The 18,174-nt window shown below is 48.6% G+C and overlaps 1 protein-coding gene across 1 annotated transcript in view; it reads left to right on the top strand.

The window, feature by feature from the left end:
- LOXL2 (lysyl oxidase like 2) overlaps positions 1 to 18,174 on the top strand; it is a 110,158-nt gene that overhangs the window by 22,892 nt on the left and 69,092 nt on the right. The window contains exon 2 of the mRNA XM_075556504.1: positions 9,486 to 9,937. Coding sequence (XP_075412619.1) covers positions 9,577 to 9,937 — 361 coding nt within the window. The 5' untranslated portion in view covers positions 9,486 to 9,576. The remainder of the gene's footprint in view (positions 1 to 9,485; positions 9,938 to 18,174) is intronic.

The raw sequence follows: 18,174 nt of genomic DNA on the forward strand, positions 1-18,174 counted from the left end.
CCTCACAGTTGAGCCAAACACCCAGTCGGAAAGTACAGGTGGAGATAATTTACCACTCTCTGATAAGTCAGTCACAGCCAACTCTCCTCTGGCACTCACTGGCGGCTTCTGTTAGTATTATTCACTCACTACAGTCCTTGGGCATCTTGCCTTCAGCCCTATGGTTATGACCCACTCTTGATCTAGGCTGTGTGGCTAATTAAGACCATCTGCTCCTCTCGTTCCTAGATTTCATTCAGAGGTTTGAACAGAATGCTTTTCAAGGTGTGTTTGGTGAGACTTATACTCTGCGTGCCTGGAGAGGGTGGGGAAACTTGAGCCTGGCCCAGGATGTCTGAACTGAGGGGCAGAAACTTTGGGGTGCACATTTCCTCCATTCTGCTGCTGACCCATTTCTCAGGCTTTCCACGATATGTGGTGATGTAACCTCCCTGGCCTGGCCTCCTCTTGGTCTACTAATGTCCAAAAATACCCTTGGAGGTTTGTCGTGGTGAATGCTCTCTTTCAAAACTCTCCCAACGATGGTGGTATTAGACAGATGTCAGATTCACCGTGTGAAACAGCAACAAACTCTCTGAAGGAGAACTGATAGAGCTTGTGTGAAGACATGAGCCTTCGATCAACCCCAAGGCCAAGAAGGGTAGAGGGAGAACGCACAGTAATTTGGGTTGAGCCATCCAAAAACCTGTGAGTTTCTGAGATTGTAACTCTTTATGGGAGTAGAAAGCCTTTCTCCCACAGAGCAGCTGGTGGTTTCGAACTGCTGACCTTGTAGTTAGCAGCCCAGCACATCACCACTGCTCTACGAGGGCTCCTGACTTGTAGACCGCAGCATCCAGTTCTCAAACTCCCACCAAGTTGTGTGAAGGTGACACAGGACTGGAGAGTGTTCTTTTCTCTTGTGTGCAAGGTCACTGAGTCAGAGCCATCTCGATGGCAGCTAACAACAAAATCCGGGCCTAATAAAGTGACCAGAAAAGGCAAAAGGCATTGCCATTCAATTCAGCACCTTCTAATATAGACGCTGAAAACAGGGTCCTCTTAAATGACCCTACAACCTTCCCTTCTCTTTTCCGGAGGGAAATGGTCTCACAGAGGGAATGGACAGACCCACCCACTCACTGCCATCGAGTCAATGCTGACTCATAGCAACCTCCTGTGGGTGTTTGAGACGGTAACTATTTCCCCAAGTTGAAAGCCCAGTCTTTGGAAGAGCTGCTTTGGGCTTTGTACTGCCGACCATACGGAACGCAGCCCCATGCTTAACCACTACCCCACCAGGGCTCCATGGACAGACCCACTGGGAATGGCCATTCTTCAAGCCCCACCTCCTTTTGGAAGCCCACTCTGGCTACTTCTGCCTTCTCTTATACAGTCTACAGCTTGAGCTGGGCTCAGGTAGCGTGTTCTGTTGTATTTAGGTTAGCAAGCACTCCCAGCGTGCTCCCTCCTTTCCTCTCAGCAGCGCCCTTGCAGGTCAGATAGTCCCTTTTGGGCATCAAAGTACTGGGGCCTCATTTCCTTGAGGGCAGGTGGGCAAGCACAGTCCAAGCTCACACTCAAAACTCCCTGCCATTGAATCAATTCTACTCACAGTGACTTTACAGGACTGCCCCTGTGGGCTTCCACGACTTCACTTCTTCACGAAGTAGACAGTCTCAGCTTTCTCCTGCAAGTGGGCACATTTCTTAGGAAATCGGCTCTAATGCGTTGAGACCGTGCCTTCTTCTGCATCTCCCAGGTCCAGTCTTACGAGTCGTGGGTCCTCAGTAGAAATTGAGGTAGTAGACCTGCAAAATTAATCACTAAAGAAAAGGCATGCAGATGACCTGTAGAAATGCGGGTGGGAGGTGGCGTTGAACTTCCTAATAGCAAAAGACCAATGCCGGCTTCTCTCCAGTCCAGAGTAGAACTGTGCTTCACAGGGCTCTCGGGCTGATTCTTTGGAAGTCGATGGCCAGGCCTGTCTAATGATGCACCTCTGCGTGGTCTCGTACTGCCAGCGTTTGGCTATCAGCTGAGTGCCCTAGCTGCACCAACCAACGACTAGTAACCAAAGAAATGCACATGAAAACAAAATGCCATCACCTGCCTGTCAAGTTGAGAAAACTTTGAAAGCATGGTCACAGGCCGAGTCCTAGAGCTTTGAAGGGAGGTCACATCATGTTGGCAGAGTGTGAATCGCGTGGCCATTGAGGAAGACGGTTAAAATATCTTGCAAAAGTGTTGACCTTTTGCCTACCCTTCGACCCAGCACTTCCACTTTTGGGAATTCATCCCAAGATTGCATTAATTTGTAGTTGCATGAGGTTCTTGTATCAATGTTTGTAGCAGTAAAACTTTAGGAGATTAAAAAAAACAACATCTAAAGATGTATTCATAGGATTGAACACTATAATAAAATCTTATAAGAAATACTCAATGAGGCATGATGGTTGCTGTATGTTTTCCTATGTGTGTTTCTCAACAGTGTACATCACAGTGAGATACTATTTCTCACATTGACTGCATTGAGCTCTAAGCATTGGCTGCTCACCTAGAGCCTAGTGGCTCAAATTTATCAGCAGCTCCCCAGGAGAAAGTTGCCACTACCTGTTCCGGTAAAACAGCGGTTCTCAACCTGTGGGTCGCGACCCCTTTGGGTCGCCTAATACATCCTGCATATCAGATACTTACATGATGATTCATACCAGTAGCAAAATGACAGTGATGAAGTAGCGATGAAAATCATGTTATGGCTGGGGGCCACCACCACATGAGGAACTATGACAGGGTCGTGGCATTAGGAAGGTTGAGAACCGCTGCTGTAAAGACTGACATCTCGGAAATCCTAAGGAGCAGTTCTACTCTGTGCTTCAGGGTTGTGGTAGTCAGAATTGACTCGATGGTAGTGGGTGTGAGTTTTATGTAGTCATTTATTCCAATTTTTTAAAGAAGAAATATGTACAGACGATGGCAGGGGACACACCACAATGTTAATAATGATGACCTCCATATGTCCTCCAGGTCGTTTCTAAACTTTCATAACAAGTTTGTAAAGCCGTTACAGGAAGGGGTGGTGGGGTGGGGGAGGGTAGAACAACACAAGCCCATACAAGTTTTGTGTGAAAGGAGCGAGAAGCGGCTGGGTGTGCTGTTGCTACAATCAATCCCCCCGGGAAGGGCGTCCAAGGGAAGCCCCACCAAAGCACTGAAGCCAGGAATACTTTCCAAGGGAAGACTTAAGAGTCAAACCCCGACAGTCCCACACGTTGACGAAGCCCAGGAGATGGGTGGAGCCGTCAGGGTTATGCAAACCCAGAGATTTAAGATGTCTTTTTCAAACCCACAAGGCCACCCTTCACTTTTATCATCCCTCCACCCACTCCCAATTTCTCTCTGAGACAGGATTAGAGCGTCTGGAGTCAGAAGACGCCTCCAAATCCTGGAGAGGGGCGGGCCAGGGAGAAGAGGGCCCAGGCTCCGGACAAAGCAACAGGCTTTTCATAACTGGGCCACAGAAGGGCTGTGGGGGACGGTATGCCTGTCTGTGAAACACACAGCCCAGGTCAGCCTGTCCCTGGCCTGCGGGTGGATCTTGGCTTGTCATTGACCGCCACCATGGGTGCCTTCGGCAACTAAGCCCAACTCTCCGGGCCACACTGTCCTTCTCGGCACCATCACGGTGACCACCTCATTAAATGAGGATGTGCGGGACCCAGTGCCGTTTCCATTTCATTCTGGCCCCCCCACACCTTCAAGGGAATTGGCAGATGCGGAGCTCGGAGGACAGGGCCTGTCCGCGGAGGAGCTCTTTGTAAAAGAGCTTCACGTTTGTTCGCGCTCTGGTACCCTGCAGGGCCGGTAGAGAAGCACCGATCTTGTTCATTTCTGGAGGCTGAGGCAGGGCTGTTTGTTATTCGGTGCCACGAGCTGATTTAGACTCCGGCAGAAACTGCCGCAAAGGGCTTTGTAGACTGTCTCCGCTCGTCTTCATCGGCAAAGGGGCCCTCGCGGCGCAATGGTTAAGCACTCGACCATGTCTATCTTTTGTAGAAATTATAAAGTTGGCTTTGGGATAAAAAACCAATTCAGTCTATCTATCGATGTCTTTTAATTAGAGTATTCACGTTGGCAGGAGCGACCAGACCCTGGAGCAGGGTATCATGCCTAGTAAAGTAGAGGGGCAGCGAAAACGAGCAGAGCCTCCGTAAGATGGACTGACCGTGGCTGCCCCAGTGGCCTCAAAGTCGGAACCCCTGTGAGGATGGCGCAGGCCGGGGGTGTTTCCTTCTGTCGTGCATGGGGTTGCTATGGCAATGGCGCCTAAAGACAATGGCTACTGCGTTTGCATTCGAATTGGTTGTCTTTCTGCTATTTTGACATCAGATCTATGTTCCTTTTGATCTGCCCTATTGCTTTAATTTTGGAGTGATTGACTTTTTATCATGATATAATCTTCCCTCCCCCCTTGATTTACCACTTAGCCTTGCTTTGTTACTTCTGGTTTGGTATTTAATTCTCATGGTGATTACTGGAAGAAAGTCCTTGCAACCAACCAGCCCTACGTAATGGACCACCCTACGTATTGCAGCTCTAGTCTGACACACACACACACACACACACACACACACACACACACACACGAGCCCCACAGAATGGCCTCCATGGTAACTGGTCAGTAGTGCTTACCATGAAAGCTACAACACACATCATTAGAGTTCCTGAAGTCCGATAGAACACAGTACTACTACTATGTTATTGTCAAGGCAAGAAACTTAAAAGCACTTTAACTTCATTTAATCCAGTGGCTCTCAACCTTCCTAATGCCACAACCCTTTAATACAGTTCCTCACGTTGTGGTGACCCCCAACCATAAAATTATTTTCATTGATACTTCATCACTGTCCTGAATCAGGCGACCTTTGGGAAAGGGTTGTTCGACCCCCAGAGGGGTCACGACCCACAGATTGAGAACTGCTGATTTGATCCGTTTGTGTTCGGGTTGAAATGTTGTTTTAATCATGCGTATCTTTTCAGTGCCACACCAGTAAGTATTGCTTTATACTGATGCTCTTCATTTAGATACATATGCCTTCTCCCTTTCGTAATCCTCATTTCTCTTACACTTCCCTACTTTCATCTGGAATTGGTTTCCTTACACCCAAAGAGCTCTTTAGTACCTGGTTCTTATAAATCTTCTGGTGATGCATGTCTGTCTTAAAGTGACCTGACTTCGCCTCCATTCACTTTTGTGGATATAGAATTAGACGTTGACATGTTTTTTGCTTCATACTTGGAAATGGCCTTCCCTTACCTTCTTGTTTCTAAATGTTGCTGCGAGGCCAGGGAGAGCCTCATTGCTGTTTCTTGAAGATAATGTGGCTTTTATAGTCTTGCTGCTTTTAAGATTTTTCTCTGTCTTGGGTTTTCCACAGCTGGGTTTGCATGTTCGCAAGTGTTGCTTTCTTAGTAAACAATATTTCTTGGACGTGATCTCTTTCCCCAATTGTGGGCCGTGCTCTCTTTAGGTATTTCTTCTGCACATTCTTTTCCTGCTCCTCATTGCTATTCCAATTATGTGCCATTAATTCCGTCTCATCTGTAGCACTCAACTCTGCAGTAAAGTCCGTAAAGTCCCGAATGGAACCCTTCAAAGATCCTGCTGGGAAGCGCAGGGCTGTTAAACAGGACCCCGCCTCCTTGGCAGACTCTGAACTCAAAGGTTTGTTTCCTTGGTCCCAGGTGGCCGCCTGGAGCTTGTCTTGCTTCTCGGCCTCTTGACCAAGGCCTTGGAATGAGCCAGTGCCATAAAGGAAAAGCAGCAACAAACGTCAGAGACAGCTCACGGCACTCTGCATTCTTGGCTGGAGTCCTTGCGGCCTCGCTCATGCTTCACTATCTTCGAATCTCGCTTTTAGTACTTTATCTGCCTTGCTAGTTCCTCGGGGCAGAAGGGTTTGCCTAGCACAAGCTAAGGTGCCTTAACCAGAAGCAGACTTATTGTTGTCTGGAGATGATAAAGAGTCAGTCTTTGCCCCTGGCAGGCTAAGAGCTAGTGGTAGAGCCAGACATCCTAGCGAGCAGGGTAATGCCACTCCTTCAGCAGTGTGAAAAGCCAGGCAAAGTACTACCCTAGAGGGAAGAGGAAGAGCCAGCCATTCTGATGAGGAGACCTGGGAAGATAGCGCTGAAAGGGGGGTCGGATTGTGACTATTTGGAGGGGCTGACAGGGGAGGCATGGAGACACATTGATCTCAGGGGCGACTCGGCCGTCTAATTAATTGGATGAGTGACATGTGAAGGACTGGGGTGAGGGGTAGGAAGAAAGTATAGTTGGAATTCAAGCTACAAATGGAGGCCTGTGCCCAATTGTAAAGGTTGTGTAACCCATGAATGTGGATGCTGTTTATGTAAGACAGTGGCTCTCTGGCGTTTCTGTGGCCTTGGAGTGGCTGGTTCTGCCTTTGCCTCAGTTGGCTGTGTTACTTTGGGAAAGTCCGAATCCTCTTGGGCACTTGATCAGATCCCTTGTAAAGACTCACACTATCTATCTTTTCAAGGTAATTGTGTGGCACAGGGAAATCCGGGGCTACAATAGGCTTCGATGAGAAGGAAGTGGTGGCCAGGGCAGAGGAGACCATGGGGGTTTCTCCTAAGAGCTGGTAATAGCTTGTCAGGCTTGTGGTCTAAAGGAGACTCTTGTGGGAGGCCCCTGAGCTTTCTACCATCACTTCTGAGCCGCAGACACTCAGTCCTTGCTGGGGCCACTGTGAAATCAGAGAGCCTTCCAAAGGTCCTGGTTCTGACTTCCCACCCAGCACTTTGGTCCCTGCCACAGCATCCACCCTGTGCTCTGTGGGTGCTACTCAGACATCCCAAGAGATATGGAACTTCCTTTCTCTGTGGGGAGCCTCCTTGCCTTCATGTGGCATCTCTGGACAGCCCTGGCTGTAAGAAAGGGGTACAGTTCTGTCTGGATGAGCATGCGCCTTGAACTGAGGACGAGGACCCATCAAACGAACCGTCCTTGCCTGGTTGGAAGTATACCTACATCATCCCTTCTTTGCTCTTCCTCCGACTCGTTCTGACTTTGCTCTCTGGGACACCAGACCCCAAATCTACTTCCTATCGCATGACTCAAGCCTGCAGTCCTGTGAGGCAGTCTTTCTGTTCCTCTGAATCATTAAAGGACCAAGGTACCCAAACGAGTTGGCCCAGTAACTGCAAAGGCAGCAGTTCGAAGACACCAGCCCTTCTGCTGGAGAGAGAGGAGGCTTTCTGCTCCCATAGAGCGTGACCGTCTCAGACACCCACAGGGGCAGGCCTCCCCTGCTGGATGGGGCCACTATGCGTTGTCGGCATGGACTCGATGGCATTGGGTTTGGTTTTTTGGTTTATGTGACCTCATTCTGGGATTCTTAGAAGTAGGCACCGCATGGGTATAGTGAGCACATCCTTGGGGATTTCAATTATTTATTTAGCAAAAACCTCTACAGTCCTTATTATGCACCATTCCATTCACCTTCATAGCAATCCAGGACCCTGGATATGATTATTATCCCCATTTCACAGATGAGGAACAGAAGCCCAGATAAGTGGTTAGCTCCAGGTGCAAGAGCCGCCAATGTCAGAATGTGGACTCCGGCTCAGATGGTCTGCTCCCTGTCTGCTCTTCACCCCTCCGCTCTGCCTCATGGCAGACGGCTTGGGCCCTGCCCTGATCTCAGCACCCTGTACTCTTCAGGGACAGACTATGAACAGGAGCAGACTCCTCCTCTGAGCATCCTTGGCTTCTCCAAAGGTGAGCATGTGCGCCAGGACGGCTCTCTGAAGCAGGTGTTTACAGAAACCACCGTCCAGTTGTTAGAGATTAGCCCTGTCTAAGAGGGCTCATCTTGGACAGTGGCTGCATCTGTCTGTCCTGCGATCCAGAGTTAAGGTATAATGAGATCCGGCGTGTGCATGGGCAACAGGCTGCTGCCATGTCTGAAGGGCCACATGTAGGTGCAGGCGTATGCGCAGAGAGAGAGACTCAGAGCCTCGGACCATTCCTCTCGGCACCTTGAAGGGGCCGTGTAATCCAAGTCAATTTATGTCCGCAAGGATTAAGGACACTTGACACAGAAGTAGCCAAAGAACTCACAGTGGCTTCAGTGTGGAGCTTCCAGACCCCACCCTTCCCTAGTGGCTCCGTCCCTGGACCAGCTCACCTTCTCAGTCAATGAGCATTGTCTGGAGCCTGTAACATTGCTGATGGAGGGGTAAGATGCAAGTTTTGCTTTTAAAACATTTGTAACTTAGTTAGGAAAATGGAAGTGTCTGGGTCGGGTCAAGAGAATGTCTGATTAGTCGACCCACAATGGAAGCAGGGGATTTCGGAGGCCACTTCAGTAGGGAAGGTGCCCTGGTGGTGCAGAAGCTAAGTGTTGGGCTGTGTGGGTTACACTGCTAACCACAGGTTGGTAGTTCGAAATTACCAGTCTCTCCGCCAAACATGAAGTTTTCTACTCCGGTAAAGAGTTACAATCTCAGAAACGTACAGGGACAGTTTTATCCTGCGCTATTGGGTCGCCATAAGTCAGAATGTGGCTCGATGGGAATGAGCGAGTTTGGTAGGCATGTTGCATGAGAGAGGTGGGGATTGCGTGGATCTTGGAGAATGAGGAGCCCTGGTGACCTGGTCGATTACAAGGTGGGCTGAGCCACAGTCAGCAAAGTTCACCTTTCTACTCCCATGAAGACATGCCGTCTTGGACATCCATGGGGGCAGTTCTCTTCCGCCCTACTGCGTCTCTGTGAGTCAAATTGACTCAAGGGCAGTGAGTTCGGCTTGGTTTTGAAGAATGAGGAGATGCAACCAGGTGGGAGAGGGTGCTAGAACCTTCTTTGTGCCCCTTCAGATCAGCGCCCACCCTCTCCACCCTCCCCTGGTGGCAGCCCTTTGCCCTTGCCTTCCAGTTACTTTAGGAGGCACAGAATAAGACGAGAAGAAGAGGGAGGGAAATGAGCACTCCAGTCCCCCTGCTTCTTTCCCGCTGGGTAGCTGTGGATTGACGCCCTGCTAACAGGTGGACCTTCTCTGTGCAGCCCCTTTCTCGGGTGCTTCAAGGCTGGATTGGGGCAGCTCCCCGTGTTCACCAGCCCCGAGGTGTTAGGCTGTCCTCAGGTAGTTTCTCTGAGCAATGCCCACGTCTCTGCAAACGGTATACGTACTTCTAAACTCTCTTCAGACTCAGTTTGCGTGCCGACTGTGTTTCTGCCAGGAAGCCTAGAGAAAAGGCGTCTGGGAGCTTTGTGCAGGTGGGTGTGGACTAAAACGGTTGGGTTTCCCTAGACCTGTCTGACCACAAGCCAGAGAGGAGAGCCGTTGGAGAAGAGGGTAGGTGGGAGTCAAGAACAGGAAGACCCCTGAGAAACAGGGGAGGATGAAGTCACGGTATGCTGTGGAAATCCACGTAAGCCAACACCACCCCCTATTCTAACGTAGCTTTCCTCTTTCCCAGGAAACAGCCGCTGCATCCCAGGTGCCCTGTGCCCTGCCTGCTGCTCTGAACTGCCTGGCGCAGCCCTTCCACCAACCAGGCCAGCCAGAGGATGGAGATGGCGCCACTTCTAGGCTTCTGCCTCAGCTGCTGTGTGGCGGTGCTCGCCCTGCTCCCCGCCCCGAGCCTGGCCCAGTACGAGAGCTGGCCCTACTACCCCGAATACTTCCAGCAACCCGCCCCCGAGTACCACGTGCCGCAGGTGCCCTCCGACGTGGTCAAGATCCAGCTGCGCCTGGCCGGGCAGAAACGGAAGCACAGTGAGGGGCGGGTGGAGGTGTACTACAAGGGCGAGTGGGGCACCGTGTGCGACGATGACTTCTCCATCCACGCCGCCCACGTGGTCTGCCGGGAGCTGGGATACGTGGAGGCCAAGTCCTGGGCTGCCAGCTCCTCCTACGGCAAGGGGGAAGGTAAAGCTCGGGCGTGGGAAAGGGGAACGGGCTTACATGAGATTGACGCGTTAGCGAGGACGCTGCAACTGCTAGCAAGGATGAGTTCGCGAGCATCGTCCAACCATCCGGGGCCGGTTTCTAGGATTGTGTGGGTTGTGCTGCAGAAATGGGTGTGAGTGGGGGTTGGGGGGAGGGTGGTGCTAGTAGGAAAGAAAGATGGGAAGTAACAAGAGCATAGCGACTGCCCGGGACTTCGGTGAATTTAGCATCCTGGGAAATCCCTCAGTCCAGGCAAACCTGGACAGGGTGGTCGGTCACTCTGGGTTGAGAGCTGAAATCAGCTAGTCTCATCTCTCTGGCCATATGACCTATGTGGGGGCTTCATCGACCCAGGGAGAGTCTATCTTTCTCGAATGGGTCCCTGACAGCAGAAGTGCCTTTGCTCTTTCTCACAGTCTCCCCCAAATGCTAGCGTCCCTGCATCTACCCACCTTTCTGCCCAAGTCAAGTTCACGGAGCTAAGCGTAGCAGGACCTGATTTGACTTTTCCTCTTGCGGTCTTATTCTTTCCTTCTTTTTTTTTGGTAAGGGCTTTGAAGGCGCTCTGGTGTATGCAACGAGCTGCTAACCACCACAAGGTCAGGGGTTTGAATCCACCAGTAGCTCAGAGAAAGATGAGGCTTTCTGCTCCTGTAAAAGTGCCGTCTCAGAAAACCACAGAGGGCGATTCCACTCTGTCCCCCAGGGTTGTTATGATTGGCGTTACCTTGATGGCACTGGGTTTGGGTTTGGTTTGGAAGAGCTTTGAACAAGCAAAGGTTCTTGGAGCCCAGGGCCTCGAGCTCAGTCCTGGTGCTGACCTAATGAACTGTATGATTTTAATGGAGTGCTTATTCTCTTTGACCTCAATCTACCCATCTGGAAATTGGACTCTTAAGACTTCTTGAAATTCTGACAGCTTGTGCTTCTTAGCAGGACAGTAGATGTGTGTAGAAGGCATGATTTTAAAAAAAAATTGAGAGTGCTAAGAGTCCTCCATCCCTTGGTGCAGCAAAGGCAGCCCCTTCTCCTGGCAGAGGCATCAGGTAGCGCAGCAGTTCCAAACTCCCATGTCCTGAACAAATTGGTGTAATGCCATGCAGACTGCTTTAGAATTGCCTGGTGGCTCAGAAAATAGATATCTGAAACCTCAACCTATGATAACCAAAACCAAACTCTCTGCCATTGAGTCAATGCTGACTCATAGCAACCCTGAAATACAGAGTAGATGCCCCCCTGCGGGTTTCCAAGACCGTAACTCTTTATGGGAGTAGAAAGCCTCATCTTTCTCCCACAGAGCAGCTGGTAGTTTCCAACTGCTCACCTTATGGTTAGCGGCCCAATTGGTAACCACTACACCACCAAGGCTCTCGATAGACTAGTTTGTACATCTAGACAAGAGCCTGGAATATTTTAGCCTTTGGAAACCCAGTAAGCGTTTGTGAATCCTAGGTTTGGGGGACAGAGAAGTAGATGGCTCTGGTGGCTCCTTTCAACCCTCTTTCTGTTGTTTTAGAAGTTATTAAAGAAAACAATAGCAAACGTACTACCATCAAGTCATTGATGACGCATAATGACCCTACAGGAAAGGGTTAAATGGCTCCAGGTTTCCTGAGACTGCAAATCTGTGCGGGAGTAGATGGCCTCATTCTTCTTCCACAGAGCAGCCGATGGGTTTGAACCCCTCACTGTGTGATTAATAGCACAACGCTTACCTCGTGACACTGCCAGGGCTCCTTGTACAAATTATAAGAGGAAGGAAATGCCATCTCAAACGTGTCTTCCGCCAGGCATACATTTCCGGTGGCTGTAACAAGATGAAGAGGCCACACCCTAATCAACTCATCCCTGACTCTGGGTTACTTAGCAGCGGGGAGAAAGGCAGCAAACACAGCATGTCTCATGTTATTTATGAAAACATCAGACACAGCTACGTAATTCCACATCTTTGTTCATTCTGCTACCCGGACAGTCCAGAAGCAACTCTGGATTTATGTTTCCTCTTCCAGGCCTGCTCAGCCCAATTATTTTACAGCCAAGTACTTTCTGGTGAATGCGGGCCTTTTCCAAGAACAAGTGATTTTATTCTTACCCAAACTCAAGTTTGCCTGTCACCAGATGGTGTGGTTGTATTTTCTCCGCCCCGTCTATGTCACCAGTCCAGAAGTGGGCATGGTGGAGGGCGGCTTGAGAGGTGGGCTTACCTGGGTTGGACTTTACCATCCGAGATGAGAAGTGCAAGGGAGCAGAGGGTACATGGAAGGGGCAGTTAAAATCCTGGTCCCTGGACACTATGCTGGGTGTCTCAGTCACCGCTCCCTGGAGAATGAAGACTGGTGAGAATAGATAAATAGTGCCATAGATCGAGATATTTACTTCAAGGAATTGCCTTGCCCAGTTGTGGAGGGCTGGTAAGCCTAAAGTCCATAAATTAGGCAAAATCCCTCAGGCTTGGGCCCATAAATCAGGCAACAGGAAGAGTGTGAGTTCTGCCAAAATAGCTCTTTATAACCTGGAGGCAGAACACCCTGCAGGGAAAGTCCCATTTTGCTCCAAAGGCCCGGAGGGAGAGATGGTATTAGACTACATGATGGAAAGTAATCTGCTTCCGCCCCTGCTCCCTAACAGCAACCAGACTAGTCGAGTCTGGCTGACATACAAAATCAGCCCTCCCTCTGGGCCGGAGGCCAGGAGTCATGCGAAGGAGTTGAAAGACGATGAAAAGCTGGTGAGATCGATGGGTTTTGAGTTTCTGATGGGATTCTAGAAGGCACGCGGTAGGAAGATGGAGACATTGGGGAGAGGGTGCGATGGCTGGTCAGGGCAAGGTCTGAGTTAATAGCGTGAGAGAGTGGCTGAGGCTGGGTGGAAAAAAGTCATGGGAAAGAAGAGATAAAGGAACCATGTGACCAAGAGTCCTAGAAGGGTCATCTCTGGACACTGAAATCATCAAGAATTATGATGGGGGAGCATTTGAGAGCAAAAAGAAACAGGTGTGAAAAGATACAAGCAGTCACATCTCCGGGAGTTAGGTACCTATATGAAATTGTGCTTGGTTGGCGTCTCCGGGTGACGAAAATGGTTCATGTCTTCAGCTGCTAGCCAAATGGCTGCAAGTTCAGGCCCACCCAGAGACACTGCAGAAGAGAAGCCTGGTGACCTACTATTGAACAATCCGTCCTGGAAAACCTAACAGAATATCCTTCTCCTTGGACACACACGGGGTCAACTCAATGGTCCCTGGTTTTCAAGAACTGGTTTAAGGAATATGAGAGGTTTGTTTTGTTTTGTCTTTAAATGGATGTATTTGAGTTGTATCTGCATCAGTCTAGTGTTTCTAGTGTTGGATATAAAATAGGCACTCTGATAGTTTTGGCTGGTTAATTCATTCAAATTATGATTTGGGGGAATATTTTAAAACAGCAACAAATGTACAAGCCCAGAGCAAAACAACCCCTGACGGTTGAATAAGATGGCCACCCTGCCTCTGTGGGTGAGCTGGAGACATTGCAGCTGATCCCAGAAGGGGTTCCCCTTCAGGAAGCCTCATGTTCAAGGTCTCCTCGGAGGTTGACCTTCTCCCTCTGTGTAGTAGTGGTTGGGCGGCGGTCACAGCTCCAGGGAGAGTTCACCAAGAGACCTGCCAAGTTTTCCAGCCTGGCTTCCCCTTGGCCTCTTCTCCACTTCCAAGCTCAGGTCAACCAAGGGTCCTTTCAGAGCATTTTAGTGGGCCATCTGTCCTGTTTCTTACAGTCTGGGTGGATTCAAAACTATGTGAACTAAACAACAACAGAAAAAGAAAACAAATTTTAAAAAAATTTTAAGATTAAAATAATGATACAACTGGTGAGAAGCTCTGATCTGCATGTCTTTGCTTGCTAGGCTCAACCCATTCCCAACTGACCCCCAAGTTATCTTCAGCTCAGAGTGCCAAAGCTGCCAGGCAGCGGTTCTAGATTGAACAGTTGCCATTGTCCTGACACAGCCCAGGGAAGACGCTGGCATTGAAATGGAACTTCATTTAGGCTTTCTCTTTTCTAAAGGATTTGTTGTTACATTTCTTCTCCTTTCATCAGGAAAGGCATTTCATAGAGTAGAGAGGCATTTCATGGAGTGGAAAGAGTAGAATCAATGAAGGCTTGCTTCTGATTGACTAGATTTTTGTGCCCCAAAGTTGAACCTCATCTGTGATCTGTGCCCCAAATACCCCTTTCTCACAGGCATGTAATGCCATGCTTAACATCACCCTTCCTTCCAGCAGTCAACCTCAAAGCTGGTTGCTTTACCAAGGCAGGCTAGGTAATGGGCACTATTGGGTTGCTAACCACAAGGTCAGCAGTTCCAATCACCAGCTGCTTCGAGGTGGATAAGCGAGGCTTTCTACTCCCCTAGAGTGTTCCAGTCTCGGAAACTCACAGGGGCAGTTCTACCCTGCCTTATAAGGCTGCTATGAGTCAGCATCAACACAGAGGCCGTCAGTCTGAGTTTTGAGTGAGAAGCATACGGGAAAATAATTTTCATTAAAGCAGCCTAAAGTAATATAGCACGATGATCACGCTCTCTTGGCCTGAACAGAACATTTGTTTCCACTGTCTAAGAAAAAGCAAGTGGCCACAAAAGTGTAACCAGTTGTGGAGTAAGTTTTAACTCAGGATGACCCTGTGTGTCTGAGCAGAATTGGCCTCTGTAGGATTGCCTGTTTTATCTATCATCTATCTATCTATCTATCTATCTATCTATCTATCTATCTATCTATCTATCTATCTATCATCTAAGTAAATCATGAGGCCTTTCTTCTGAGCTGCCTCTGAGTAGACTTGAACCTCCAACCTTTTGACTGTGATTCCCAAGGACTCTCAAGCATAAAGCGTAGGATTGCTATGAGTCTGCTAAAGAGACACAAGCGGGTAGCACTGTTTGAGGTAACGTAACTTACCACATGTGCTCCAGGGTGCTAATTTCAAATGCTCTTTCTCAATACATCAAGCGGATTGTGTGACCTTCCTGTTGGGCCGGCCTGCTGCCCGTCTCCTGTACTAGTGTGCTTTCTTTCAGGGCAAATGGAATAGGGCACCACTTCTTTCTGCTTTCTCCGCCTCTTCGGCAGCTTGACTTACGGGAAGAAGCTCACGTCTAACGTGGACGGCCTTTTCTGTTGCCAGCACTTAGCAAGACAAACATTGGTTTGTTGTTGAAACGGCAATCGATTAGAGAACATATGTTTTCGGTGGAGCTTGAAGGCTTGGAAACTAGGCCAAATTGAGAAAGCAGTTGGGAAAAAGACTCTCAGCCCAGATGTTTTCAATAATTTCTTTGTCCCTGCAACGTGTCTCAGGCTCCCTCACTTTGAGCCCCCACCCACCAGCCGTCACACACAGACATTCAGGGAGGCATTGGAAGTCAGGACATTAGTCCCATGTCCTCCCAGACCGTGGAGAGCCTCCGATCCTCCTGTTGTTTTTCTCATCTTTCCAATGGGAAGGTTTTATCCTGAGTCTTCTCGCATCCTGAAAGGCATGGGACTCATTATTTTCCTGGTTCATTGGAAGAAGGAAAGTAAAGGGAGGCTGAATCTGTGTGGAGCACCTGGATTACCTCCTTGAATTTATCTGTGGCAACTTGTGTCTTGAGTTTCAGTACATTTCCTTTAGAAGTGGGAAGCAGGCTTGGCTCTTTGCTAAATCACATACGGAGAGCATGTCACTTGGAAGGTGAGCCAGTTTCATCTGACCCCCCTGCCCCATGGGCTCCTCACAGGAGCCAGGGGACAAATGCTTCTGGTTTTGTTTTCAGGGCCATTTGTAAAGAGTACTGTTTTAAAAACCCTGCAGCACTTGGCACAAGGGATTCTTAACCTAGGGCAAGACCGGTGGAGGAGCAGGAGGTGAGCAGATTCCCCGACTCCCCCGCAGTCCTGCCGGCCCTCGTCAAGAGATTCATGGGTTGGTATGAACTGAGTCAGCAGAGGGGGAGTATCAGGAAATGAGAGGGATTAGGGACCAGGGTCCTGACCTCGGGTATTTGTTCTAAGACCCAGGAGTTGTCTTCCTTGGGCCAGAGCGCTGCATCTGTGAAATGGGCATAGTTGGTACAGTCACCAAAGACCAGATGAGCTGTGGGATGACATCCAGAACATCATACATGAAGAAAGGTTTGGGCACTAAAACGACGGAAGCGAAAGAAAAGATCAAGATGAATGTCAGTGGGAACGCTGAACCTCGCTCTGGAACACAGAGCAGCTTAGGAAAATGGAGGCAATGGCTGTGAGAAAGGGCTACAAGGGAGTGTTCAAAGGGCAGTTCCAGGAGTGAAGCATTACAATGGCTCGTGCAAAGACATGGCGTTAGAAAGCCAACGGGAAGGGCATGCGTGGCATTTCTGAAGCTGAAAGAACTGAAGCCTCAGTTGCAATTCTGAAGGATCCTATGGGCAAAATAATGAGCGATGCAGGAAGCTTCACAAGCAGTTGGAAGGAATACACAGAGCCTCTGTACCAGACAGAGCCGGCTGGTGTTCACTCAGTTCTGCAGGTAACACATCATCAAGAACTGCTTGAAGGAAGGTGTTCAAACTGCACGAAAGGTGCTGGCAAAACACAAAGCTCCAGGGGTTGGCAGGATGTCACTTGCAATGCTTCATCAAACTGACACCAGGCTGGAGGTGCTCACTAGTCCATGCCAAGAAACCGGAACGAGAGCTGCCTGGGCATTCAACTGGGAGAGAGCCATCTGTGTGCCCGTTCCAAGGCAGGTGGCGCCACAGAGTGCAGAAGTTATCAAGCACCATGACTAATATCACACACAGGGACACTGTCACTGAAGATTGCTTTCAAACATGGTTTCAGTAATACAAAGATGAGAAAATGCCAGAAAGTCGAGTTGGGTTCAGAAGAAAATGTGCAATTAGGGATATAATTGCTGATGTCAGATGGATCTAACTAGAAGCAGAGAATACCAGAAAGAGTTTCTCATGTTTTATTGACTAAACAAAGGCATTTGATTATGTGGATCAGACACTATAGGCAACACTGTGGACAATGGGAATTCCAGAGCTCTTCCTGCTGCTCATGTGGAACATAGACATAGACAAAGAGGCAATAGTTTGAATGGAACAAAAGGATGGTTAATGGTTTAGTATCAAGAAAGATATGCTTCAGGTTTGTATATTTCACTATACTTATACAATCTGTATGCTGATCAAGTAATCTAAGAAGCTGGGCTAGATGAAAAAGAATGTGGCACTAGGATTGGAAGACTTATTAACAGCTTGAGATATGCAGATGACAACTCTGCTAGATGAACGTGAAGAGGAATTGATGAGACCGGGCACATTCCGAGTGAGATGGCTGTAGCCAGTGCAGAGGACTTGAAGCACGTATTGATGAAGATCAAAGACCACAGCCTTCAGTAAGTATTATACCCCAACAAACAGAAAACAAAAACACAATTGGACCAATAAATAAAATTATGATAAACAGAGAAGATCAAAATTGTCAAAGATTTCATCTTAATTGGACCCTGATTGATGCTGATGAAAGTAGCAAACAAGAAATCAAGCAATGCGTTGCATTGGGTAAATCTGCTGTAATCGACTGCCTTAAAGTGTTCAAGAAAGAAGATGTTGCTTGGGAGACTATGGCATGCCTGATTATCTTCCCTCACCTTTTATGCAAGTAGAGATAGATACTAAGGAACAAAATGGACCAAAGAGGACTAAAGGCTTATGGTGTTGATGGAGAATATATATATATATATATATTTTTATGGAGAATATTAAATACACCATGAACTACCAGAAGAAAGAAATCTGTATTAGAAGTACAGTTGACGTGCTCCTTAAAAGCAAAGATGGCAAGACCTTGTCTCACGGACCTTGGACCAAGTGAAGGATGTCCTGTTTGATCAGTAAGGTGGAGGGCCAAAGAGGAGTGGCCTCCATGAGGTGGATTAACAGGTGGCAGTTAGAGTGGGTTTAGCATAACAAAGACTGTGGAAATGTACAGGACAGGCTGTTAGGCCTAGGGCCTCTGTGAGTCAGAGCCATCTGCACACCATCCATCAACATCAGAGTTCCTGAACATCAGGAGTCCAGGGAGGAAGGTAGATACACAAATGCCAGAAGTACATGCAAATATATATATGAGGATGGGGAAATAGATCTATGTGTCTATATTTACAGGTTTAGTATTAAGGTGGAGGAAAGACCTTGGGCCTCTA

The sequence above is a fragment of the Tenrec ecaudatus genome, chromosome 8 (genome assembly GCF_050624435.1).
Source record: "Tenrec ecaudatus isolate mTenEca1 chromosome 8, mTenEca1.hap1, whole genome shotgun sequence".
In the NCBI taxonomy this organism is placed as follows: domain Eukaryota; kingdom Metazoa; phylum Chordata; class Mammalia; order Afrosoricida; family Tenrecidae; genus Tenrec; species Tenrec ecaudatus.